The sequence below is a fragment of the Zonotrichia albicollis genome, chromosome 5 (genome assembly GCF_047830755.1).
Source record: "Zonotrichia albicollis isolate bZonAlb1 chromosome 5, bZonAlb1.hap1, whole genome shotgun sequence".
NCBI classification, from domain to species: Eukaryota; Metazoa; Chordata; class Aves; order Passeriformes; family Passerellidae; genus Zonotrichia; species Zonotrichia albicollis.
The window spans coordinates 40,972,289-40,998,139 of NC_133823.1; the positions used below are offsets into that span (position 1 = coordinate 40,972,289).

The following is a 25,851-nucleotide window of genomic DNA, read 5'->3' on the forward strand; positions in this document are numbered from 1 at the left end:
ATTATTTATGTCAATCATTTATACAGAATTCTGACACAGTTAAATACAAAATGTTACTGCCTTGACTACTGAAGCCCGCTATCTTCTGACAGGATTTCAAACAGATATGGAAATAACATTTATGGTTATTAGGAAAAAATAACCTGTCAGGGCAAATGTATTTTCAAGAAAAAAGCAGAAATTTGAAAGTCAAATGTATGTGGATGCAAACACCTTACTGCTGATAATGGATTTAATAGCCCATTAAATTATACATATCAAATAATGTCATTTCAGGTATTTGCTTGTTGTTTTTGGAAAAAAAATTCCATTTAGAAAAATGTCCCTTGACTAATGGAATCATGTTGTCTCTAGCCAACCGTCTATGGCTGAAGTAGTAGTAAAGGCAGCTTAGTAACTACTATATCTAGTTAATAATTGCTAAAAATGTCACTGTTCTAAGTTCCAAGACTGGCAGCCAAATTACTTTTTACTCTTAGCTCACTAGCAATACGAGTCTTCAGGTTCTGAAGGTAAATAACAATGATGCAGATCTTCTGATACCATCCAGGTGAAAGTGCTTTGCATCTTTTCAGATAAAGAATGAACTAACAAAGTAAATGCTTAAATTAACAAACAAAATTTGGAACATCTGTTGGCATCCTGTGCAATAACAGCATAAAATCTTCTTGATTGTGATAGCCCACTCTACTGCAAGTAATTTTTTTAAAAAGGGGCACATGTTCCAAACTGAGATGCAGCTCATCTACATTAGATAACGTTTTGAATCTAGTGAGGTACTTTGATTTTAAAAATTCCTCTTCTTATACTATTTCTACTTCAGCCAACTCTTTGCTATTTAATTGCAATATTCATGCTTCAAAAGTGTGCTGCCTTTGAAGAAAGGATGAGAAACCACGAATCCAAGGAAACTGACAATGATGCATTTTTTCATTAAAACTGACCATGTGGAAAGTGACACATGTCAACTGGAATATAAAATTTCTACAGTTATTTTGAGAAAACTAGCCAGGTACAAACCTAATAAACATACTTCATTATAAAGAAATCACCACTCACAGATATGATTTACAAGCATGGATGAATAAACTGGAAGCATGAACAGTGCAAGGCAGATACACAGAAAGCATTCATATAATGGCCACAAAGAGCAAAGAGCCTGAATTTTTACTGCAGTCCACTGACATTTCACCGTGCCTATGTTCACAGGCCCAGATCTTCGATCATATTACAATTAAACTTATGGCACTGTATCCTTTTGATACCTTATGAATGCTGTCCTAGAACAGAGAGTAGACAGAGCCAAAGAATAAAATAAGTATTAAAGGCCTCAATGATCACACCGTGGGCAGCACAAGAGCCCAGCAAGGGCTACACCCAAGATAAACCAAAATGGTCACAGAATGGGCAATTGGCCTGAAGGTCTCATAGTTTTATAAGTCCTGGTCCATTTGCATATTGGAGTTAATGGTCCAATTACAGCTTTAGGTAATGAAGTCCCATCCTTCTTGCTTTTCTCTCTTCATTCCACTGTTGTTTATGCTCTTGGACCTGAAATTTGGATAAGTTGTCCTTGTTCCCAAGCTAGAAAAGGAATTGTTTTGTCTACCTACTCTGTGAAGAGAGCTCACCATCCCTTTATATGAAGCTCAGAACTACACACTAAAGCAGTACAGAATCTGAAAAATATGAAAGTTAAAACCTAAGACATCACTTTGACACCACTGTTATAGCTAGCTACTATAGAAGATATTCAGAATTAATGACACATCTACAGCTTGCTGAAGGAGACCTTCAAATCACTATAGAGATATCTCTAGTTATTCACCCAGTTATCATGAAGAGCTCTAGAATCCTTTTAAAGAAAATGGCTGGCCAGCTCTATCTGCAATACTGCGTATTACAGGGAACCTAAAGAACTGACCTCAAAAGAAAGAGGAGGCAGTGTAGGAAATCTGACATCTTCCAAAGACCTTCAATAGCTTATATGAGAAAAATAAGTTGGGAAAAATAAGGTGCAAAGGCAGATGGGCATCTTTGTTTCAACCTATGTCATGCTCAGTAAAAGCTTGCTTGACATAACAGTGAGGAATTCTGATTCTGAATAAAACACTTTCATATTGTGTGTTTATGTGATTCATTGAGAAAAAAATCTCACAAATATTCTGAATACCAACAAAATTCAGAAAAACATTAAAAATTGCACTTCAAGCTAAATATCTTTAGACATTTCAGATTAGGTGTGTTCTGTATTAAACATACTGTTGGGCTTCCACCTTCCTCTAGAGACTTGATACTGGCAAGAGTACCAAATAAAATAATTTTCACACTCTTTTGGATGTTGCCATCTTAAAACAACATTCTGAAACTCTTGTTTTTTAATACCACCGACTTCTGATATAATTCAAGAGCCAAAAAGCATTTATGCAATGTAGTAGAGATACTGTGTCAAGCTATACCTTGGCGGAAAATGCTTAAAGCATTTTTTTACTGTTACTATTTCATGTGAATGTAGTTTTATCAACAGAATTTTTATGCTTTCCTCTTTTCCAAACAACAAAAGGTAAACACTGGTTTAAGTAGAGACTGTCTGAAAAATTAATCAGATATTCACTTGTAATTTCACAGTGTCTTCTAATTGTCCAAGCATTACTTTAGCTATAAAGTACAACTTACTTCTCCTTTTTCCAACATCCCCTTTGGAGGTAGCAGCTTCATTCAGGAGTACCATTCCCATGGTGATAGCAGCATCTGAATTGCCATTGTCAAGGAAAGCAGCAGATGTGTGGATACCTCAGAAAGCCACAAAGGTACAGCTATGAACTACAGCTCTCAAGTTCATAAAATGAAAGAAGGTATTCATATATAACAAATGCATATCACAATCTGTACTGTACTGATACATTCACCTGTGGCAGAAATGTGCAGGAATTTCTTTGTGCATTTAAAAATTTCTTTCTGGATTTAAAAAAAATCAAAGACAGTTCAAGAAGATTTAAAGGACAAGTCACAAAGTAGGACACAAATTTTGGACAGTTATGGAAATAGCCATTCCCCAATATTTTAAAATATTCTGTATATTGGTAGCAAAAGATTTTTAAAAAGCAAAAACTGTAAGATCAAGAAATCATTCACTGCAATTGCACACAATTCACTGGTTATTTGACACAAACTGAAGCAGTTGGACTGGTTTATTTTCCTCTGCATTTAGATAAGACATTAACTCCCTCTTTAGTGTCATATTGCTTAACAGTTTAGCAGAGAAACATCTCAGAGGCAAAGTCCTCAGTCACTTTCAGTGTTTTGCTGTCTCATTATAACTGTTACAAACGTGAACAAGTACATAACAATAAAACAATTTCACTAATCTATCAAGCTCTTAAGCCATTCTCCTAATTGTTTATTTGAAACCATATCAACAAAAAGGAACAGTTAGTACTGTGCATAACATCTGTTCTGAAGCAGAGGCAAGCCTGAATGCTACTCTGAAGCAGGTGTGAATCATGAGAACCATAGGTCACAATAGCAGCAAACACAAACTTCAACACACTTTTACAGATGGTCAAATAAGGTTCCAGGTTTCAACATTACTTAACCGAGGGCATGATGACTATACTTCAAGAATAAGATGTTATTATTTATGCACACCATTCAAGAAGATACTTCAAATGTGCTAGATCCATAAGTAATATCTGCCTCTCATAACATTACACTTGCACTAATCATAATATATTAATATTTTTCATTTTAGGAATGTTCAAAATTAGACCAAAATGTTCAAAGGCATCTGAAATTTTCATTGCAAAATTTTAATTAAGCTGAGCTTGAGCAAAAGGATTTAGAACTATCAATGCTAACACAATCACACTTCCTAAGAGATGAGCAGCCTGATTCAGGTTTGACTTCCATATTTTATACACACAAACTGAGAAAAGTCAAATGAAGAATAACAAGATTTTTAGAAGTATACATCAATGGTGAAAGATGGCAGAAGCAAGTAGGCAACATATAGGAAATATAATTTTTACATCACCTCTTTGATGCAGACACCTTCCTACAGTCCTAAGTTAAGCTCCAATTAAAATCATGCTAGTAACTCAAATTCCACACAAGCTGCAAGACACAGAGCTAGTCTGTGAATAATTGGTTACATTCAAGTCTTCCAAAGGCTTATGAATGCACTTGAAAAAATACTAAAAAAAAAAAAAAAAGGCAAAATACTGTGAAAAAAAAAGATCTTGGAATCCATGATACAAAAATTGCTTTCTAAAAGTTTTACCTGTTAAGATTCAGATACACGAGCATATGAGACTGGGAATCTCCTGTTCTACTGCTATGCTCTCCGTAGGGAAAAAGAATGGGGGAGAATGTAATGAGAATAATTCAGTTCTTCATTTTTCAATGTTACAAAACCATAAAGATTAATTAATTGAGGCAGTTGTCACAAAAAGGGCTGAGAAAAAACATTCCATATGTATTTCTATCCTATTAAAGAAAAGCCCCTAAGGCAGCATTACCTAATAACTTTATTTCATCAGTTCCTCACTTAGATTTTAGTAGTGTTTTTCTCCTGAGTTTAACAGTCAAGGGAAAAAAACCTCATAGTTCCAAGATGTAAAGGTAACTCACCAGGTCCTCTTGGGAAAGTGCTACATTTTGCAAAGGTTTTGAAATGCCTTGTAAATGTTTTTGTGGTTTTTATTTTTTTCTTTGATTATCTCATGCAGTACCAGTACATAGTGTGGTTCTTTGCTATTTCTCTTACCTGGCTGCTTCTGAGAAACAAACCAACCAACCACACACTAAAAAGCCATTTGGGAGACATCCCTTGTAACAAAGTTCTTATTTTCTTAGCAGACCATGAGTTTAATTCACTTTTCTTACCATCAGGAACAACAATCTCACCAAAGTAAGTTGTTTGCTCTGCAACTGAGAACTATAGATCTGCAACCACATGAATTGTGCTGGGGAATTCTTCCCCGCTCTTTTGGAACTTCACATCATTACCCCTAAAGCTTCCCTAACGCTGTCACTATTTTTGCTTCAGTTGTTGCTTTCTAACCTTAATCAACATTGCTGAGCTTTCAGCCTCATTGGCTGCCTTTTACCTTCAATGACATCAGCTTCACAGCCACACTAGAACACTGTGCATGCTACTTGCCTCAGCTGTCTGTTGCTAAAATAAAAATTCAACCTGAGTTGTCATTTTGATACGATAATTAGCTTTATATACCAGAGAATATATAGCTTGTTACTGTTTTTCACTCATTTCTAACATTCTATCTTATGCCTTCACAATGCCTTGATATTATACAACACAAAGAAACAGTCACAGCTCTGAAAGAATCTTTTACAGTATCACAATTCTCTAATAGTGCAGAATGTAAAATTTTAGCAAGTGGTTACTTGAAGAGTTTTCATCTGCAAAAAATGATGCATCAAAAGATGTACTTATTTTCCAATTCCTCTTTATCTGCCTCACTATGCATTATAAAACTATTTTGAAAAGATGAGGGGAATGTGGCACTCAGATAAGCCATAGAAAGCAAATGTTTTCTTATGAATTTATTCCTCTATTGAATTTTTTGGTGTAAATCCTGTTATATACCTTCTCAAATTATTACACCTTTACATATGAAACTTCTGCTTTTCCTTTTCCCAGCTGATAGGTTTTCATAAAAATTGAAAACATATTATTTACATACGGTTTTTGAAAAGGTTTTGAATTTTGATAGAGAAAGAACAACAGTTTTAAAGCACAATGAAAAAGGCAGTAATAATCACAATTTATAAGCTTACACAGAAGATGTAACAGTAGTAACAGAATAAAATATTGAGCCCTGAAAAAGTCAATATGAGTTATCAGAAATAGGGAAAAAAACCATACAACTAAATCCAAAACAAAACAGAACAAAAAATATTGGATCAATAAAATCAAAATTATAGATATCCTACAAAATAAAACTAATGGTTAGTAAATTTTGGATACTTATTATTATTAACATACTTTAATAGAAAATTTAATCACAGAATGCCCAAAAGGAAGAAAACCTGATCATTCCAAAGTTTATGATTGTAATACATAATTTATATCTTTATATCACAAATTTATTTGTAATTAGCAGTAAGTGAGGAATGAAAGAAAGAGAGAAAATAGCCTGACTAGCATTTCGTTACTTTTGTGAAAAAAGTTTGGTGGTCTCATTCATATTCAGTTGTTTTTTTTGCCAAGGGTGCAAAATCTGGCATTAGCATTACAAACACAGAAAGAAACAAGTACCTTTTAAAATGCAGATCATGCAGTTGCTTAATAACACATGAGCAAGAAAAACTAGAGAACAAAATATTCATCCACTTGAGCCTGTGCTGAGTTTACTGTTACCTAAAATGGGGATAGATTATCATTCAATCTTTAAAAATCTATGGTTCAATTTAGCAGACATGGAACATATAAAAGACCATACTTTTTTTCAACAGAATGATCAACAGAAATACCTACAGACGTTTTGTCTTCTCTCTCTTTTTTCTTTTTTTTTCAATTTTCTTTTTTTTTTTTTTCTTTTGATTTTATTGTTTGCTTTGCTTTGCTTTTTGCTGGGAGTGATGATTAGAACATGAGAAATTCTTCGCTCGCTCCTTACAAGAGGGCATATTATGCTGATAGAGATATTTACTTTTTCTTACGGAGACTTAAACTTCTGTGTTTAAGATGCCAACTTCCCTATGTTTCATCTCACTGAAGAAGGATGATTTCTAAATCAGAAGTTGAAAAAGTGGAGAACAGTCTGAAAATTTTCTGAATATGGATTTATGGATGAATACACAATCAAGCTCTATTTAAGTATTTTTAATGGCCTGAAATCCAGTAGTAATGATACTAACAACAACCCTAAACATACATTCTGTTTAAAACCTTCTGGCTTCAGCTTAACTGAATGGTTTTTCAATAATTTTAGGAAGTATCCCAGAAGTCTTGGCACTCACAGAATTCTACTCAGCTCCTTGAAATATGCATGTCACAACAGTGAAGTAGCTCAAAGTTTGCATTTCTACCATTGAAATTCCAACTATACTATACCACTTTCCTTTTTCATGCTTTTTCATCATTTTAACAGAGCAGAGAATAGATTTCACACTAATATAGAACGTCCTATAGTGAAAAAGTTTATTATTAATTTGATTAGTTTCAGCTTCAATTTATGAACCTGTCACTCTAATCCACAGACAGTCTGAAAGAACCATTGCTCTTGTGGTGCTTTAAGACATCTGAGAATAGAAAGGCCATATAAAAGCATCAGAAGAAGAAAAAGACTCTGGAATCTGTTTTAATTCAGCTGCAAAATGGAGCATAGAGATACCTGATTAAGTTTGTGTTAAATCACTAATCAAACATTCAGAGTTTTTCAGCCTGATTTACATCCTAATTATTCACATTTAGGATCAGCTAAAACTAACACTGGGGAAATGATTTTTACATTTATTATTTATGACCTTTTTGGCTGAATAGATTACATCTAATGAAATTTCAAGTTTAGTCCTGTCCATCTTGCATCCATCTATATGTCCATCTATGTCCATCTATAGTGTGGTTTGCCCCATAATATATTTTTCTAGCTTTACTTATATTTTGTAAACCATTTATTTAAATTTTCAAATATGTATTTCAAATAAATATGCAAATCACAAAAGCATAAACACCTCTAGAACAGGTAGATGTATAACAGTACTTTACTTTCATTAATGTTAAGCATACCAGAGAAACAAATAAATGAGGGAATTTCTTAACAGTTTAACTTTTAAACACAGACACATTTCCTAAAACAAACTTCATTTGAGCTATTTTTAAGTATTGATGAGGCTATATAATTTTCTCTCCGTATTCTAACACTATTACAAACTACCTTATCTACCTTATTTTCAAGCACTCTATTTCAAACACTAGACCTACCATGTCTCATCTGTTTGTTAGCACACACTTGATACTTGCATGCAGGCACAATCTCTCTTGCTTTCTCAAAAAACCTATAAATATTTTTGAGAATATCACACATTCTTTTTCTACACCATAAGTCATCATCAGTGTGAGTCTAGGCTGTAGTTTTACTCTCTAACATTGCTAGGATCTAGGCAATATAATTTATTTCTTAGCTGAATGCACTTGAGGACTACTCCATTTAGTAAAAGGTATCTGTGGATCCAAAAAGTAAAACATTAAACTTTGGACTAGTTTTCTGCATCTTTTATCAAGCTAATATGTTTCATAACCACTAAAATAATTAACTGAAACCTAAACAAACCCTTAAAAATGTCTTCAGCCCATGGTCAGTAAATGCCTCTTGTTGTGTGGACTAGCAGTCAGCTGTTTGTGAAAGGCAAATAAAAAGGGGCCAATTGCCAGAGCAGCTGACAGCTCGATTAGCTTTGCAGGGGTCTGCCCTTGCATTGGAAAATTTTAACCAGAAACTGAAAATTGTTGAACATCACTGAAATTCAGAGCTGGTAAATTCATACAGACGACACACACCATATGTGAAGGTAGTTCACCAATTCCAGAGTACTGCCATTAGCTGATGAAAGAATATGAATTATGTTTCATGTTGTGTTAACAAATGCCCAACTGTAAATTTAAGATCTCTGCATATCTCTCTCCCATTTAAGGAACCTTAATGTCTTTTCTAAAGTGTCATATTATGAATTGCTTTAAGGCCAAGTGTTGCGGTGCGATCAGTAGGAGACTTTGGTAACATAAAACTGTCTTGATTTTTCTAGCTACCATCTCCTTATGCTTCACTACATTTAGGAGGAATCAGACAGCTTCCAGAAGAATCGGAATAAATTACAAGGTTAACAGGCAGTACTGGCAGCTAATGCAAGTAAATAACAGAAAATGTACAGGATGTTCTGCTGCTTTGGATGTTGATTTCCAAAGTTAATTAGGAAGCATGCTTAAATATGCTATAATGTTTTGGTTTTATTCCTAACTTTATCCACCGTGGTCTTCTTTCTTTTTTATCCTTAAGATCAAGAATACAATAATCTTGTCTCACTGGTTAGTTACCATCCTCATTCACTTTACCATATAATATCTGGGGAACACACAACTAGTTGTGCATATTGATGCACAAGTGACAGAATCTTATTGCTGAGAGCTAAGTGAATATTATTCTACTAACTTATGACTCAAAATTTCAGATTCTTATGTTCAGTGACTCTGACATACAGAAAGTCATCTCTTTACATTCATCTTATGGAAAAGTTTCCTCACACCACAGAGGCACTAAATACACTTAATTTAAATTCCCTCTGTAGGACAGGAACTATTATCTCTTTCATAATAGGTGTCATTTTAATGCTACCAAAAAGCTTTGTCCTTTTCCCTTTCAATCAGTATCTCATATCCACCTACACAGGTGTCCCATTAAACTTTGCCTTGGGAATTCAAATTAGGAAACTGAAAAGACATTTCCATTTTTACTTAGGTGCATGTGTTTAATCAGCGTCAATGCTAAGTTTAATAGTAATAACAAGTAAACATACCAGGTTAATCATAACTGCTAATTCCTATAATAATGGGTTTTGGTTAATATATCTCTTGTATAGGAGCTATAATATATAAATACGTTCTAGTATATAAGCAAATTGTTTAATAACTGAAACTCTTTTGATAATTAAAATATTTGCTTTTAAATTTACTCCTTAAAGCAGGAATCCACTGTACTACAAAAGGGAAGCAACTATGACATATTACATTCAAAACAGTTTTATTTCTCTGGGAAATGCCATAAAAACTTGATGAGAATTCATTAGAAATACTGAATAGTATCTACAAAAAGGAGGAGTAAAAGAATTTAAGAAATCTTTTAACTTCAACACAATATGAAAAATTATTAGTCCTTATCTTTCTTGCTGTATCTTGACACCCAGAGCAATATTTACAGCTGCACACTTCAATGCCTTTTTGGATATAACAGCCATATACACTATCTGTATTCAACTGTAGTTAATTACAACAGTAATTCTGATTGGGCAGTCTACTGCATGTCATTTCTCTTAGGCAATGACAGCTCTTCATTCCAAAGTTATCTCTCTTTTGCATTTATGTCTTCTTAATAACTCTAGCAACAGTACTTCAATACCCTTGTCTTTAGTTTCTCTTTCTTGTCTCTCCAAGAATGTCAACCTACTCAGCATTTAAAAAAATTGTATTAGTACCCGATCACTTCTGCTGATTCCTCTTATCAATGACCCAATTTCTGTCAGAAGAGGGCTGCAAGAATAGACACCATAAGGCTGGAACATCTTCTGCATTGGGAAAGAGAATTTTTCAACTTGGAAATAAGAAAAGAGAAGTATCTTTGGTGAACTCTATAAAGCTCCAAATAGAAGAGGAAAAAAGAGAGAGAATGGACTGCTTCCCATGACTTATATACTAAAGTTACACAATATATTTATTGTGCAAATATTAGGCAAAAAAAAAATCCTAAAGGAATAAATTCTGCATACTACATGAAGTTTACACTGAAAATTCATTTCTACAGAATATTATCCCATAATTAATTCAAAAAAGGATTAAAAAGAACTAAGAATTTATTAATTGATTACTAGAATCTATAACATTCTTTATAGTCAATCTGGCTCAAAAAAATGCCTGAATCATTTATTCCGTTTGTTTATTTTGTTTTGCACAATTTTTCTCTATGTTCTTAAAAGTAATTGCTGCACTAATACATGTGGATGCAAACTAATGATAAACTTTATTGCTAAATCAAAATGTGTTTAGATATGTGCTCTTTTTGCACGGTAGAACTGGATATTGAGCACACAATTACACTGCCTTACCGGGATTGTGTCTGTGAACTAAGTTACTGCTCTGTGTAAACTGTGTAGTCCTAGGGTCCTTACAGATACACAAACTCTTCAAGAGCAAAACCGTGAATTACAGACTGCACAATGCCTAGCATGTTCACAGCTCCATATACATCACTGCTTTTATAAAATTTATCAAAAAAAATTCACTTTAAAAAAATCTATTCCATGCTCTTATTTAAATTTTCTTTGTGTCATCTGCCATATTTATTCTACAGCATTTATTACATATTTATGTAATGACTTTTTGATAAATTTTCTACATCAGAAAGTCTCTATACTGAAATAATTCTACAACCCCTTCCAAAGTATTACGTGTGTGAATTGAGCCTAGTTGCTTGAAGCACTGATTATCAAGATGATGTGGGGATATATATTACATAAAACTTCCTTCTGAATTGCATATAATCACAAGGATTTCTTGTTTCTGGGGAGGATGTAAAAATTGGCCAATTTCAAAGAAAACTGAAAGCAGACTGAAAAGACCAGCATATTTTTATGGATATAACCTCAAATTAAATTTATACCTCTTATTCCATCTTACTTTTTTTCTGGAAATAATGATAAAAATATTTTCTTTTTAAAAAAAAAATTTAACCTGTCGATTTATGGTGAACAAGGATATATAGTGTGGAATGAATAAAAGCAAACCTTGGCTTTTGTTTTATTCCTAGGCAATAAAAAGCTAAAACATAAAGGATCGCATACTTCTATTCCATAGAGTGTTCTCTTCATTTTTTAATGAAAGCTTCACTAAAGCTCTTCCACCAATTCTATAAGGCTGGCAAAAGAAATCCAAAGGGAAGCCAAATGTTATGTCAGACAAGATTGTAATTCATACCAGAATGCACCATGAACTGTAGGTAGGAAGGTTCAGACTGGATGAAAAACAGCTTCACAGCTGAAACTGCCCAGAGAGATTACGTGATCTCCATCCCTGAAGTTTTGAAAAAATTGCACCTGACAACACCAAGAAAGCCAAGTTCCAGTGTTAGTGATAATCTTTCATTAACAGGAGGACTGCAGTATGTAGTCTTCCAAGATCCCTTTCAACCAACACTTTTATGATTTCCATAATTATGTCCTGAAGTTAACTCTCCAATACAAGAGAAAAGGGAGCCAAAGAACAAAACTGAGTAAGAGTCATCTTGTCAGCATAACACAGACTACTTGAAGTAATAGCCTGGAAATCACAGAAGTGTGTAATATAAGCACCATGGTATCTTAGAGGTCTTTTCCAACCTTAATGATTCTCAGATATCCAACCATGTCTTTTCACTGTTCTCTGCTACATGTTCATGAAGACATGTAGTTCATTAAGTCCATGAAGAACTTTCTCCCATAGGAGGAAGCAAGGGAAGAGTGTGATGAGTCCTCATCCCAAGGAAGAAAAAGAGGCAGAGACAATTGTGATGAACTGGACACACTTCCATTCTCCATCCCTTTGCAGCACTGTGGGAGATCAAGTCGATAAATCAGGAGTAAAGTTAAGCTTAGGAGGAAGGGAGGTGTGGAGAGAAAGTCATTTTAAGATCTGTTTTTGTTTCTCATTACCCTTCTCCGATTTGACTGGTAGTAACTTCAGTTAATTTCCTTGAGTCTCTCCCTGTCCTTATCTTGACCCATGAACCTTTTGCTACATTTTCTCTCCCCTGACCAGCTGAGGAGTGACTGAGTGGCTTTGGCAGGCCCCTGTCCGGCCAGGGTCAGCCCACCCCTAGTGCCAATGAAATTCACCCCTATTACCAGTCCTAGGTGAGTACATTGTACGTGTACATATACCTGGTATGTAATCAGTAAATTTTATAGATTTTACTGCATTTAATTTTGCCTTATGACTTAAAATGACTTAAACTGTATCTGAAATCTTCACAAGTCCTTCTTACCCAAGTCCCAATTATGTAGCTAAAGCATGGAAAAGCAGGTCTTTATATAGAAATCAACTAGCAGATGGGGTAGGATCACTATCTAAAACAAAATACAGAAATGCAAAGGAAACTCATATTTTTTCATCTGAGGTATTAAAAATTCACTTTATAGAGAAATAAAACATTGCATTTCAACATCTAGCAAGAAGTGACAAGCTTACTACTACAAAGTAAAAAGATGCAACCAAATGAAACATGTACATTGCCAGAATAGTAATGTCCTGGTTTAAAATTCAATGCATCTTTCAGAGGATACGATTAATCTTGCATATTTTTTTTCTATTTCCCACATTTTATAACAACATTTAAAAAAAATAATGAAGGAGCAATTGAGCAGCTCAAAATTACTAACAACACTGAAAAAACAAAGTAATATTAATTTTCATGAGCAACTGTTAAACTCTGTCAAGATTTTGTGTGAAAGACTTCATTGAGAAATTTGTGTGTGACCAAAAACTCATTTCAACAATATTGAGCCATGAAACGAAACCTCAGAGAATTCTTTCTGCAAGTGACAACGAACAACATCACTGAAAGGATTCTTTCAGACAGCAGCATTAATGTAGCCAGCCAACTTCCTGGTTTAAAGACAGTATCTGCCAACAAAAAATATCACTTTCATGCCTGAGTCAGAGAAAGTATGTCATCAACTCAATTTTTATTTTTAATATTCTCTGGGTTGGGGGCCTATTTTCTCAAGCAGTCAATGGGTTTGGTTTAGATAACAGATTTGTTTAAATTGTGGCAGTTCACGAAAAGCAGAAAACTGTGAAATAATAAAATGCAGCTCTACAAAGGAAAGCATAAAGATGGTACCAGTGAGATGCATACTCTATCTAATAAACAAAAAACTTTTCATATGAAATGCAATATCTGTCTCTGTGTACTTTTCAAAAAATGTAGCATCAAAAGTAATAATCACTGAGTTTTGACTTGGTAGTTTTCAGGTGGAAACTCGACACAGATGGAAGCTCTGCAGCCCCTCTGGGTAACCTGCTTCCATGCTTGCACATCTCAGAGTAACAAGCATCTTCTTGTCTTCAGACTGATTTCCCTGATTTCAGTTTTAGTCCCCTGCCTCTTGTTCTCTCAAAGGGCACTACTGAGAAAGTCTGTCTCCTTCCTCTTCCTTCCAATCAGGAATCTATGCACATTGATGAGATCTCCCTGGGAGTCTGCTTTAAGTTTTAACAGTTCCAGCTCCCTCAGCCTTTTCTCACAGGATCAGCCCCTAATCATCTCTGTGGCTCTTTGCTGGACTAGCTCAATTTAAGTCTGCAACATTCCTGTACTGGGAGATCCAGAACTGGAAACAGCATTCCAGTCCAATTGCAAATAATGTATTTTCTCTGCAAAATATGATCATAACTTTGAAACTAAATTAATAATGGCTATTTATGAAGCATATAAGGTTTCAATGGTAGCAAAATGGATCCCAAACAAATGCAATGAGGGTGTTCTCTTTGGATAGGAAATGCCAAAGATGGAGGTAGACAGGGAAGTTAAAGGAAGGGCAGGTTCCAAGGCAACATAACTTCAGAGGGAGAACAAAAGAGTAGCCACGATCATAAACCTGGGATCCATCTATTACTGCAGATTGGGAAATACTATTTTTTTTTGCTTGTTCCCCTTAAAGAAAGGTATTTGTGATGGAACTACTGAACTTTAAAAATGGTCAATGGCGATTAAAGTTCACAGTCAGTGAAGAAAGATGGTAAGAATCAGGATTTTAAAACCCCAGAGAGAATAGAAGTTTTTCTTACTGTTTATTAAAACTTTCAAAAAAAAAAAAAAAACCAACCTCAGCCCTACCCCAAAAACCCCAACTTAACTTTCCCTGACCCACTAGGACTGAAAGAGCAAATGTAGGTCTCAAAGTCTTTCTGTGAGGAGCTGATGTCAGAGCAAAAGTGATTGAGTTATTAATTGCAAGAAGAAGTAGTAAAATGTTTATATTAGGTGGGGGAAAAAAATCCAAGGACTATTGGAGGACAAATCATCTTCATGCACACTCGCTAAATTTCTGTATGCCTTTCTTTTAAGCAAAAAGAAATAAAATTATTTTTTCATTGAATTTTTGATTATTATAAGAAAGATTAAAAGATAAGGAAAATTAGTTTTTGCCACTGGAAAAGGAACATTAAAAGGAAAAAAATAATTAAGAATAGTAACCAAGCACAAGACTAACAAAGGAGATAACAAGGAGCACATAGGTGAAAAGCAATGCCAGTGTTACTTGGCAGTAAATAGAAACAACAGTGAATATTTATTTAAACATATGATAAGTAAGCCAAAAGAGAATACCTGCTTAAATGCTCAATGATATTCACTGCCAGAACAATTTTATTTTACAGCACACTGTGCCTCATATTGGTTTTTTGAATATTTATCACCAGTTTGAAGGATACTCAGCAGAAGAATAATATGCGACTCCGCCACAAACTGAGCCTGGCTGCTTCCATGTATGTAACTCTGCAAAATAAAAATGAAAAACATTCCTCTTTAAGAAATCCATTGAAAATGGCACAACCAGATACGTGAAAATAAAACCTGTTTTGCAGAAAAATGCAGGCAGCAACAGCTAGAAATTAATAGTACAGTTTATTTATATAGCTTTAGTAAAAAAGGATATTAAAAATTTAGGCAAAACACATATATAGAGTAAATGTAATGTTTCACACAGGAAAGCATTATGCTGGGCTCTTTTTTCACAGTGCTGCTATGTGCAATAAAGAACATGCATTTATTTGCTCAAGTGATACAATTTTTAAGAAGGGAAATGATGAAATCAAGGGGATGCCACAGCATGGTTTTTACAAAAGTGAAAACTGAAGCCTGCCTTAAACAAATTATTCTACTTTAGTCTTTCTCAGATTAAGTGAAGTTTCATCATACAAAGTCTATTTTGTCGTTCTCCAGTAAAGTACAGTGTCCATCAAAGTTCCTAATGCTTAAACCATCTTATTTAAATGAAAATATTGTAAAATAAATGTTAATACTAAGTCTAACACAGTCTACTGCCCTCTATTCCAAATAACTATTGTTAATGGGCTCCCATTGAACATTACAAATGTTTTTAGGTACATTATTCTAAAAGTTACCTAGCAATAGATCTGTGTGTGATCAACAGGGTCCTCAAATTGCTTCCCCAAGACATTTTTCTCCAAATACTCAAAACAGTAGCATGGCACATCTCCTCTATAGCTATGGGTCAACAGGAGCAATGCTTGGTAAGTACAGAAAGTGACAGACTATTCCAGGGATGAAGATTAACCAAAATAATTTGCATTTGACAACTTATTGTGAGTCATCTGAATTTATGACAGTACCTCATCCTATTTCTTATGAGGAATTGATATTAACCACTTCACAAAAGAATTGCAGAGCTTGTTTTTTCCTCAGTGAACCTTAAAACCTACTTTCTGAGACAAAAAAAAAAACAGAGTAGAAGTTTTCAGAAGACAGAAGAACAGTATTTAATGTAAAAAAATTATGGCAAACAGCTTTTATTGAAGAGTGAGTGGTGACAACAGTATGGTATATTTCTTTGTGTCTTTCCCTATAGCATATGACAATACTTTGAGGCCACTTGAAGAATGGATTATATGTGTATTGATACATACTTATGCAAATGTACCCCTCCGCACACCAGTTCTGTACACTGCAATGGCCACTAACTCATCAAGTTTTGAAATTCATGTCCCTCTGTGACTCATACTTAACCTAAAATACAAATGTACTTAAAGAAACATTTTTAAAGGTCCATTGAAGGATTACCTATTTATAAATTCTCAAACTAAAAAACGGAACTGATCACATGTGAGGTTTCTTTATTTACATAGTAGTTCTATCCTTCTATAAGAAGATTGCTGAACGACATTCTCATGAAATTTTATTTGAAGCTACAAACCATTAAAACACTGAGAAGTACAATTTCTGGTTTTGCTATGTTTTCTGCTTTTTGACACTGAATCCACTTAATATTTGGAAACTCTGTGAAGTCTATCTGGCTGCCAATGCTTTAGGCAAGTGCTTTAAATAAATTAATTATTAAACTCAGATTTTCTCTTTCATTTTAAAGGCAGCAAGAGGGAGGACCAGGTAAGATGCAAAGATAAAATTTGTCAGAAGAGAGGCAACCATAGCTTGAGCAGAAAACTGGACAGCCACACAAGTAGCACTGCCACACAACAGCAAATGTCATGGTGGTAGGACTTATAGGGGAAACAGAGCCTGAATAACTCACACTTTAAACAACCAGTTCTTTTCCAACTCCAACATTCTCCCGTATCAGGTATTATTTCAAAAAAGAAATATTTGAATTTGGAACTGGAATATTCATATCCCTAAACCAGGCCATTTTCTTCAGCAGTGACAAACAATTGTTCAATGCATGCATATTTTTACAAAAACTGTGTTAAATGTTAATCTACTATTCATAAACTCATTAAATATTTAGTGTTATTGAACTGCAGATGGTACACACACACACACATATATACATAAATATATATAAAATCCCACACCAGAATACTCAAGCACAACAGCAATGTAATATCCTTTTTAAATTTCCCTAAATGCAGCTTATGTTTGTGATTTCCCTTCAAGAGTCATAGTTGTCATGGTTCAGTAATATACTTAAGTATAATCTGTGCTCTGTTTTTCCTTTCTGTTAAAGCAGTGTAAATAAACCAGAAACAAAGTAAGGAAAAATAGGGCCTCTGCAAGTCATGTGCTAATTCTTAAGGCAAGAAGAATTTTGGACTACCCAAAATTAAACATTATTTCAGGTGCTTTCTTAAAACAAACATCACGATGTTTATTTTCTATTGGTATGCACAGGAAGGATACTAGGGTGAAGGGAGCTGATTAAACTGAGCTGGGTTTAGTCATAGCCTAAAATACAAGGCTACTTCACAAAGTATAATTTGGGATAACTGAGAAATAACTCATCCTGAGTTTACGAGATATGACACATACCTAATTAGAAACTGTACTGAAAACTGATCAAAAGCAGACAATTTTGCTAATAACTACTCTTGAAAATGATGAATTGAATTTGGATTGTATGTTGAAGAAATCCCTAGATGGAGACTGTGCCCTGAAGGAGACAACAGGCCAAGTTCAAGCTAACATATGTAGAAAGCAATGAAGCAACAGAGTAGTTAACTGCCCCAAAGAGAGAGTTATGAATTCCACACCATTAGGATAAGCACTATTAATCTGTCTTCTTTCACTACATTAACATTCAGGGTGAAATTCATCAGAGAAAGGAACATTACAGAAAGCCATGGATTACTTAATTATGATTGAGCCTTTGGAATGGCATATTTTAATTAAAGACCACTAATTTTGCCAAGAATATACATTAGATATAAGCAGATGTTATTTTCTCTTAATTTAGAGAGAAACAGAACTATGCAACTTTCTTTATCAATTCAGATTTTTCATAAGTTCCAAGTCCAGGAACAGCAGGACTTTCAGCAATATTTAAATGCTTAAAAAGCAGAAGTTCTAAAACATTGTCCCACAATATCATTTCAAGACCTTTTCATTTTGAGTACAGAAAAAGCTTAAACATTTTATGAAGACAAATGATTCATCCAGTAAAGCAAACACTTTGAAACCCAACATCAAGGTACATAAATAAATGTTTTACAGTATGATTTCATTATCATACCTGCATTTCTCCAGACAGGTGTTCTTCTAAGCAAACTATGTATCACTTCAAAAGCAGCTTAATCTACCCAGCAAGATTAAGAAAAAAAATCTTATACAGCTCTAAAGATGAAGCTTTCTGACTCTGTTACAGCAGCTACTTATTTAAATATTATGCTTTCTAAAACCAGCACAGTTTCACATAGCTTCACTTGAAGCATGCACTCCCAATATGCTTCTTTAATTCCAATGTAGTAGTATTTGTTCAGTTCATACAGGCAAATGAGTTTTAACTTACTTACAAACCCAATAGGGGACTTTCTCTGAAGTTATTGGCCTAGTCAGGTCTGTGAAAGTCTCAGAACAGAAGTCTAATCTAATTCCCTGCTTTCTTTCCATCACAGAAAATACTATTATCTGCTGGGGAATAGCACATGTGCCGTGACCTATTTCCCCTGTAGCAGCCAACCCTGAAAAGCTCTTCTTGGGACGAATGATGTGAGAAACCATGAGATGATACTGGGTTGGGCCTAAGTTATTCACGTGTGTGAGAATGGCTACCAGCTGGGAACATAACATGGGTATGAGTTTATTTTAAAGAACTTAAACTACACTGAATCTCAGTAAATAAATATATTAATCCCATCTCGAAAACTAAAGTATGACAAGAAATCTTGAAGCTAGTTAATTTACTAAAAGAAACCTCTGACTAATCTAATCACATATTATTATTCAATAGTTAGGAAAATGTCCAAGTATTTAGCAGGGCAATTGGTATTATTGTAGATAACCAGATATAAAAGGGACATCTGCAAATGATGCTTAATGACTTCAAAAATGAATGTAGTATTAAACACAAAATAAATCTAAACTCACTTACTGCTAACAGAAATCCTAAATAAATGAATTTGCATTTCTAGCAAAATGAAGACCATATATGACAGTAAGAAATGTGCAGTCAGCTATTTGAGACAATACCTTTTCTAGGAATATTCATTTTATTTAACAATAAATAGAAACAATAAATTTCAATTTAACACTAACACACCTGAAATAAGAAATTTCTTTTGAACAGTTACTAGCTTTATAAACATTTTTAACTCAAATATAAGCCAACAGTTCACCAGCCTGGTGAAAATTTCATGTATTATAATCCTAGTAAGCAATCTCTCTAAGCAATGTCTCTACATGAAATGCCATCTAGCTCAGTTGGAGACAAGCAAGACCAGGACTAACAAAACAGCTGAAGTCCATACACCAGCACATATAAAATAGTGAGGAACAGACAGAATTATTAGATGTTGTATTTACTTTCTGTAATTTTATTCCATTTACTCAAGCACCTTACTCTAAAAATTAGTAGGATATCTAGAAAATCAACTGGACCTCAAATAAAACTCCATGTGTTCATTATTTTTTCAGCGTCCTTGGTGCAACAGTTAGTGCAAGTATTCAGACTCACTAAACAAGACCATACATTATATCAGCCACTTTTGAAGGGTGGGTTTAATAGCTGTGGATGAAAACAACCCTTTTAAAGAAATATTTAGTGTTGGTGTTTTTTTAAGCATCTTTGTAATACAGATAAACACAACAATCTCATACAGACTCTTTGATTCCCTCGTGTTTAAATGCAATGAATATGAGTTACACTTTCCAGAACTGAGCTCATTCCTGCGTTCACCATTGCTCAAACCAAAAACTGAGACAAGAGACAGCAACCAGTTTTCATAGGAGTGGCTGGCTGAAACATCCTGTGCTGGCTGCCTTCCATGAAATCCATCTGGCACCAAGCACAGAATATGATCTGGCTTTCCAGCCCTAGAAGAAAAGTGGAGAAATGCTGCCTTACTTTTGAACACTAGCAGGCTGGAAAGGGTAGCTGGTATAATTTAAGTTAGTATACAAACCTAGTTTATGCTGCTGCTTTGGTTGTTCCTAGACAGCTTTTATACCTATACTGCATTATTTAGGGTTTCTAGGAGTACTGTCAAAGGAGTCCACTAGTAGAGATTATCTCACAAATCTAGAAACTGCAAACACTGCTCAGATATAGAAGCTTTGACATAACCTGATGAACCAGAATTATTTCTGAGGGACTTCTTCCATATTTATTCATCACAAAATAATGAAAGAACAAAGGATGCAGAAAGCCTTCAAAGAATCATAATCAAATTTTGTGGATTTAAAAAAAACCTCAGAACTTAAACCTCTCATTAGGAATAAAACATTGCTACCCTTAAAGCCTTAATTCCCATATTACAAAATGGATGGAACAAATGCAACAAATATCTTCCCTCTGAATGTGAAATATGACACAGACTATATAGGTCAGAGACTTCCACAGAGATGAAGATTTTCAGGATCTCTGAAACAGCATGTTGGTAGGCTGGGGAAGATTGAGTGACATAGCTTAGCCTACTTGCCTAAGGAAAAAAAATGTTTGCAATTGTGATGCCTTACTTAACAACATGACTACTTTTTACTACTTTTAGATCAACTTTAAAAATAGTAAAAAAATTCTGAGAGAAAAGTGATGCTACTGCACATTTCATTACAGCTGGACAACCAAAACAGTGATTCTACGGAAAGAAAAGCTGTAATAGAAGTTCAACTGTTAACAGTTGTTCTGGAGTATGGACTGCTTGCATAACATTTGGAAGCCAAACCATATTACTTCTAATTAGGAAACAAAAGAAATTGAGATGTTTTTCATGAGCAGCATTTCACAGAATCACAAGGTTGGAAGACACCTTCAAGATCATCAAGCCCAAGCCATGCCCCAAAACCTCCACTAAACCATGGCACCAAGTGCCACGTCCAGTCTTTTTTAAATATACCCAGGAATGGTGACTCCGCCACCTCCCCAGGCAGACAATTCCAGTACTTTATCACTCTTTCTGTAAAACCTTTTTCCTAATATCCAAATTATATTTCTCTTGGCGCAGCTGAAGTCTGTGTCCTCTGGTTTTGTCAGTGCTGCCTGGAGAAAGAGTCAACCCCCACCTGACTACAGCCACCTCTCAGGAAGTGATAAGGAGACTTATCTCTACTTTTCAGGAGAGTGGTAAGGTCACCTCTGAGTCTCCTTTTCTCCAGACTGCACAATCCCAGCTCCCTCAGTCATACCTCACAGGGTTTGTGTTCCCAGCCCCTCACCAGCCTCATTGCCTCCTCTGGACACGCTCCAGTGTCTCAACGTCCTTCCCAGACTGAGGGGCCAGAACTGGACATGGCACTCAAGGTGTGGCCTCACCAGTGCCAAGTACAGGGGAAGAATGACCTCCTTGGTCCTTTCTCTAAAAGCACAAACATATTTGTAATAACAACTATTTTCTGACTTCACAAATATCTCTTTTTGCTCTCTGATGCTGAGTACAATCTGGGATAAATCTCATTAGTCTCAAAAGAAAAAAAAAACTTAAAGGCAAAGTATGCACCTAGATTCTGCCATATATCTATCTATTCTACAGCATGGAAGTATGATGATCTTCACAAAACTGATGTTCTGACAAAGAATGGTCATGGCAAAACAGGAAAGAGAGCTACAGTACTGTAGAACAGAAGGTTTCCTTACAAATTATACAGATCAAAGAGCTGAAAGAGCCATTCAGCTAAGCTCATGTCGTTGGTGTTATCTAAATTATGGTTTAGAATCCAAGAGTAGTGAAAAAAATTTGTATCTTTAAGTTTCTGTTCTCCTGGGTCTGTAGTAATATTTTCTTTTGACAAAGAAATTACAGGTGTTTTGGATAAAGCCTTCAGCATAACTCCATATACCTTTTCATAGTATTTATGACTCAAAAGATGTTTTTAATTTCCTAGTCAGGAACTACAATATTTTCTCTTTTGAAATTCTGAAGTGTTATTTCAATTGGATTTCAAGCTAAAAGGCACAGAAGGTATTTTCACTTAAATACTGAAGTGCTGCAAGCAGAAATGAAGATGGACAGACTACTATGACACTAGTTGCAAAATATGCTGAAATCAAAGGGCTGTGAAAAACAGAAACAAAAAGAAGTTTACTTTGTAGCAAAAGCAAGAGCAGGTGTCAATGCCAAATTACTTCAAAGCTACAATCCAATTAACAACAGTGGAGAAGTTGGGAGACTGTGAATGAGTCTTGTTCTGATAAAGACCAAAACATTTACATTGACATCTGATGATAAGGAAGTAACATTATGACCCTTAACTACAATTGAAACCACAGATGATTGTCAGGGTCAGCAAAATGTTACTGTATACAGCTACAGAGATATCAAAGTGTGGCTATAAATCAGGTGGGATTGAAATCCAGCAAGCGGAATCCTATCAATGCAAGCCATACATTTGGATTCCAGCTGGGTCTTGTCAGGAATTAATAACATTTCTAATAGATATGGGAGCACAGCATTAATGCAGTGGGGTGCTGAGAAGTTGGGTGTACGATATGGATGGCAAAGTGTTAAAATCACGGGTATGCAAGTGTTATCTGTCAAACTGCTGAGGTTAGTTTGTGGCCCCTGGGCAAGCAGCACAAGTCTTCTCATCTTAACCCTAAAAGCAATGCAGTGATTGAAGTGCACTTGTTCCGTGTGGCACCTGCACTCCCTAATTCAAGAACTGCTGGTGTATCACAGTGCTGTATTTTTGCAGCACAAAATGAATGTATGAAGTTATAGCTGCTTTGGTGCCACTAATATCTTCAATACCAAAGAGAGGAAACTTAACAGGCACAATACAGGCACCTGGGTGCTTCCACATTCTCCTAATTCTAGTGCCAATGATGTGGAACATGACAAGAAAAGATGGGAGATGCATCACCAGCAGTGCAGCAAGCATTTAATGAAATAAAAGTTATAACTCCACCTTGAGAGATATCAAGTTCAGGCAGTTAAACAACCTGAAACACTGAAGGATAATCTATTGGGACAAACCCCTCTGAGACTTGTGTTGTTTTCCTATTCCAGGAATAAAGCCAGAACACCCTCACTGAAGATCAAAGGAACCAGTTTAAAGTGGGGGAACTGCCAATTCTCCCAATTTACATGAGAAAGCTCACAGAAAACAGCCAAGATGATGCAAAAGCCACTTTCATTTAGGCCCTTTTAACTTTTTGATTACTTTTGTGGTAACAGGAACCTTATCATAATCTATGGATTGTTCCTTTTTTTAATAAAAGGTCCATAGTAGACCAATTGTCATTTTTCTTTACATAGGAACCTGCTAAGAGATTAAATTGAGCTATGATGAATGGATGAAACTTTCAGTTGCCACTATAACTGCCTGTATTTTCAGTTTATTAATGTGATTGTGATCTGTGTTTTCATCACAAGCACCATGTTTGGAAAAAAAATTAGCAGGACTGCACATTTTATCTGCACAAAAAATATCAGCAGGACTGCACATTTTATCTATTATTAGTTTGATTTTTGCTAATGTTGTCTTTTTACTGAAAAAAATGGTGTGAGGAAAAGCTTTCACATTTATCTTATGGATGTGTAATTTTGTCTCAACCAAATTTAGCCTTAGAATTGGTAAAAGAATTCATATTTGGAATCAAGGAAAATGTATTAGGCTTCCCAGGTCTTTTTCAGAAAGTTTTACATTTATCATGGTTTGACTAAATTTTCCAGAGACATTAACAAGTGAACTAAATAATCTTGACAAAATAAAAGAAAATGTTACATACAAATTGGTTTGGTATGTCTTCCTAGACCAGAAGGGGGAGATTCAAAAGCAAGAAATAGCAAGCTGGGATAATACAACTAAACTTTAAAAAGATAATAATTTCCCTTATGACCCCACCAATAATAAAGCCACAATTTCTGTTTTGTGTCAGGATTAAATTACACGGAGTTGTACTCTATGTCCTGAAGAATAGAGTAAATGTAAAAATGTGCTTCCATGAAAACATTTTATACGGGAACATTTTGTATTTTGTATAAAAACTTCATAAGCACAAGCAGCCTTGTTGAAGGTACACTATTACCAGTAATGTATCGAGTTACAGAATTCCTAACTAGGTAGGACTCCTTGTCAATCTTCCCCTTTTGGACTGCCTTAAAGGAGTTAACTCCAATTCCTGGCCTCTCTCTTGCTCTGCTCTCTTTTCAATTTCTTTCTAATCTCTCTACCTCCCATTTTACTGGTAAATAAAATCCCTACTATTGACTTTGGCATATGATATCATTTGCACCCTAATTCTTGTAGAGGCATCTCTCAATAATTGGATGTTAACAGCTTGTTATCTTCATCCCTGTACAATCTCTCTCATTTGCTCTTTGTTTTTGCTAATTAACACTTAAGATCACAAAGAAGCAGTCACTTGCAGAAAAGAACTAAGGAAAAGGCTTAGCATTATTATAAAAAAAATCAAAATAGAACTGAATACCTTAAAAAAAGGGTCAAAACCAAATTCCTAATAAATTTGCTGCAGCTGATTTTAAAATTTCTATTAGTATCCTAGAATAAGCCTATACTAATCAGAATTGTGCAGCTGAATTATTATAAAAAAAGTGTTCAGTGTTGCCCAGAGCAATTTTTATATGGTATATTAGGTCTAGTTAGCAAATTGGAAGAAGTACTGCTGACATGACATAGCAACTGAGTAAAATGAAGCCTTTAGTAGAACAAATTGAGAATACAAGAATCACTCCATGTTTAGAATATAAAGTTTGAGAGCAGGCACACCTGACAAATAGGAATTTATTTCACAGTAACAAACTCTTTGAATCTATGCTTTATGAAGGCAGGTATAAGAGTCACTTATTTAAAGGCATTGCTTAATGCACTAGGAGATGATTCCTAATTATTAGAATAAAGAGTGAGAACATTTTTTTCAAAGCAAGTGCATGCCATTAAGAATCTTGTACTTCAGCAAGTATCACATTTGGGATGATGTCTTTTATAAAGTTTTGTTTATGATTTCAGGCAATCACTGAATATAATATAAACACCAGTAACTAAAAATTTTATGTTATGACACAAAACCTCAGACCTATTTGCTGTATTATCCTTAGCAAGTACTCCAGCCTAAAATGAATACAAATCAAATACTGCTGTCAGCAAGACAAGCTGTATTTCAAGTTTCTTCCATCGGCTGTCGCCAAGAAAAACACTCAAAGAGTCAAGCACTGAAAAGTTTCAGGATTGCAAAAAGCAACACAAGTTTTATACACATTCCGATTTATCATTACATTCAAACTTATATTGAAGTTTTTTAAGTGCTAGCTTTACTAAAGAAGCAACACTAATATATTAATACCTAGAAGAGGAGAAAAAAAAAATTGAACAGTGAATGTCCATGCATTTGGGACAAGGAAAACTAGGAATTGTTTGATGTGAAATAAAAAAATCTCACGATATTTTAAGGGCTTGTTCATGTGTGACTTTGATACTTGGACTAGAGTGTGCAAGG

The 25,851-nt window shown here is 34.8% G+C and overlaps 1 protein-coding gene across 4 annotated transcripts in view; it reads right to left on the bottom strand.

Moving 5' to 3' along the window:
- Nucleotides 1-25,851, bottom strand: part of TUSC3 (tumor suppressor candidate 3) — a 118,657-nt gene that overhangs the window by 14,315 nt on the left and 78,491 nt on the right. For 3 of the 4 annotated variants that reach the window (XM_005483887.4, XM_026791496.2, XM_074541463.1), the window contains exons 7-8: nucleotides 15,203-15,266; nucleotides 2,677-2,751 (exon numbers count right to left, since the gene is read on the bottom strand). In XM_005483887.4, the coding sequence (XP_005483944.1) occupies nucleotides 2,677-2,751; nucleotides 15,203-15,266 (139 nt within the window). Of the gene's footprint in view, nucleotides 1-4; nucleotides 1,552-2,676; nucleotides 2,752-15,202; nucleotides 15,267-25,851 lie in introns of those variants that run through there. The other variant, XM_026791495.2, reaches the window with a different exon arrangement.